Below are 2,782 nucleotides of genomic sequence, written 5' to 3'. Positions count from 1 at the left end.
ACTAAGGCTGGTCTTAAATACCAACAAAAATGATGGAAAGCACACATACACATGGAAGCTGAACAATGCTCTACTCAATGATAACTTGGTCAAGGAAGAAATATAGAAATTAAAGGCTTTTTAGAATTTAATGAAAATGAAGGCACATCATACCAAAACTTATGGGACACAATGAAAGCAGTGGTAAGAGGAAAATTCATAGCTCCAAGTGCCTCCAAAAAGAAACTGAAGAGAGCTTACACTAGCAGCTGAAAGCTCTAGAACAAAAAGAAGCAAATACACCCAAGAGGAGTAGATGGCAGGAAATAATCAAACTCAGGACTGAAATCAACCAAATAGAAACAAAAAGAACTATACAAAGAATCAACAAAACCAGGAACTGGTTCTTTGAGAAAATCAACAAGATAGATAAACCCCTATCCAGCGGACACAAAGACAGTATCCAGATAAAATCAGAAATGAAAAGGGAGATATATGTCTTAAAATAATTATTCTGTTTGTTGAATATTAACAGTTGAAAGTATTAAAATCATGTTCTATAAACATCATGGAAAAGAAGAGCAGAGCTGTGTGGTCAGAAAGTCAGGAAAGCTTAGGAAAGAGGAAGTTGAAAGGGAGGGCAGTCGATGGACAAAGAAACTAGTAAGGCCATGGTAGGGTCTGTAAGGAGTGGGTTCTCTCCACAGATGAGTAGAGTTATGGCTTTATTCTGACAGATGGTTTGCCTTAAAGTGAGCCCGGGAGAGGGGCACTGGCCTGGGACAGTGCAAAACAAGGGGAGCCTGGGCCTAGGAAGGACTATGCAGAGAGAGCAAAACCTAAACTTGTCCCATAGAAGTTACACAGAAGGGAAAAGGTGAGAGGGTGCATTCCAGGGTAAGCGTGCTATGGAGTTAGAGGACCGTTCTGTGAGGGAAGGTCAGAGAAGTATAAGGGAACCCAAACAGCTATCTCCCAACCAGGAGTCTGGAGGTGACGCTGCTGTGCACGGCCTTGAGCAGCAGGTCTCCCTACAATGGTACTCAGCCACTCTGTGCCCCCAGCTCTTCAGCTGGCATCTCGACACACCACCAGCACAGCGCCAGCACCCACAGTCGCAGGAAGCCCAAAGAGACACCCTGAGTCCACAGCTCCAGTGATGCCACAACTGACATCACCAAGAACACGGGCAAAATGGCAACGCAATGCAGAGAAAGATGGCAGACCCATAATGGTCTTCCCCCAAGCCCTGGCGAGTGAATCTGGAACTACAAGCTGAGGCTCACAGGAGAAATACTGTGGCAGCTGTTGCAGACCTGCCCATGAGTGGGGCCAAGGCAGCAGAACCTGGGCAGACCCAGGATAGATCATCTCAAGGAGGAGGAAAAGCAGGAAGTTGGAGGGACCAGGAAGAAGTATTGCTGCCTCCGCTGCACGAAGGCAGATTGTCAACTAGAACCGCACTACTGGGATAGCCCTGCTGGCCGACCAACCACAGGGTAAGAAGAGAGACAAATGGTGCCGCTGACAGAGAGGGCTGTTTGCGTTAGTTAGTGTTCTTCTGCTGTGGTAAAACCCCATCACCAAAAACAACTTGGGGAAGAAAGGGTTTATTTCATCTTACAACTTGTAGTCCATCATCCAGAGAAGTCGGAGCAGGAGGTTCCTAGAGGCAGGAACCAATGCAGAGCCCACGGAGGAACGTGTTACAGGCTTGCTCCTCCTGGCTTGCCCAGGCGGCTTTCTTATGCCATCCGGGACCACCTGCCCAGGGGTGGGATGGGCCCTCCCACATCCATCATCAATCAAGAAAATGTGCTGCAGCCTTGACCAATCTTGTGGGAATTTTTCTCAACTGAGGTCCCCTCTTCTGAAATGACTCTAGCCTGTGTTAAGTTGACACAGAACCTTAGCCAGCACAGAAGTCCTAAGGGACATCTCCAAGCAGATTCCTGATTAAACAGCCTGGCAAGGTACCATGAAATCCTCAGGTCTTGTCATAAAGAACAAAATGTCTTAACAGATGAAGGGTTTGAAGTGAGGAAATTGAGCAAACTACAGTTACATCCTGGTGACTGTGTCTCTTGAGTGTCAGGATGGTCCCGTGTAACTAAACATCCTGAAAATAGGTTGTTTTCCCAAGTCACATGACTCGCAGCTGCTTGCAACAGCTCAGATTCTGGGTATCTGAAACCTCTGTCCTCCATGCTCACAGCCCTCACAGGGTACACACACACCAACAGGATGGATGGATGGATGGATGGACAGACAGACAGATGGACAGATGAAACAAAAATATTTTAAAAATCACCTTTTTAAAAGGTGGTAATTTCTTAGAGAATTCCCAGTTTTTCCAAAACTTTTCAGAGTGAGTAATCAGTAGATATGGTCCCCACCCTGTGAGGGGTCTACAGATCTGTGTGACAACCATTCCAAGTGTGGAAACTGAAAGTCAGTGTTTATCTTTTCTCAGCTTCGGCAGGCTGAGACTCTGCGTTGGTGTAGCTGGGTGCACTCTTGGGTCTCCAGTGATGCTGGAGTCACTCTGTAAGCTGGGGCAGTACCAGATTTATTGCCCCCTTTCCAATTGGGGCAATTGGAAATGCTCATTTCCAAATGCATCCACATGATGAGGAGGACTCCTCTATTATTTGTGGGCATTGAGAGCTTTTTCTGCTTGGTTGGCTGGCTGGCTGGTTGGTTGGTTGGTTGGCTGGTTGGTTGGTTGGCTGGCTGGCTGGTTGGCTGGCTGATTGGTTGGTTGGTTGGCTGGCTGGCTGGCTGGTTGGTTGGTTGGCTGGCT

At 47.2% G+C, this 2,782-nt stretch overlaps 1 protein-coding gene across 1 annotated transcript in view; it reads right to left on the bottom strand.

Moving 5' to 3' along the window:
- The window catches only part of LOC110313966 (uncharacterized protein DDB_G0271670-like), a 6,730-nt gene extending 5,110 nt beyond the window's left edge, over nucleotides 1-1,620 (bottom strand). The window contains exon 1 of the mRNA XM_021188442.1: nucleotides 1,604-1,620. Coding sequence (XP_021044101.1) covers nucleotides 1,604-1,620 — 17 coding nt within the window. The remainder of the gene's footprint in view (nucleotides 1-1,603) is intronic.
- Between the last annotated feature and the right edge of the window lie 1,162 nt (nucleotides 1,621-2,782).

Source organism: Mus pahari, chromosome 2, assembly GCF_900095145.1.
Source record: "Mus pahari chromosome 2, PAHARI_EIJ_v1.1, whole genome shotgun sequence".
NCBI classification, from domain to species: Eukaryota; Metazoa; Chordata; class Mammalia; order Rodentia; family Muridae; genus Mus; species Mus pahari.
The sequence above is the reverse complement of the archived record's forward strand: the minus strand, read 5'-3'. Positions and strand labels throughout refer to the sequence as shown.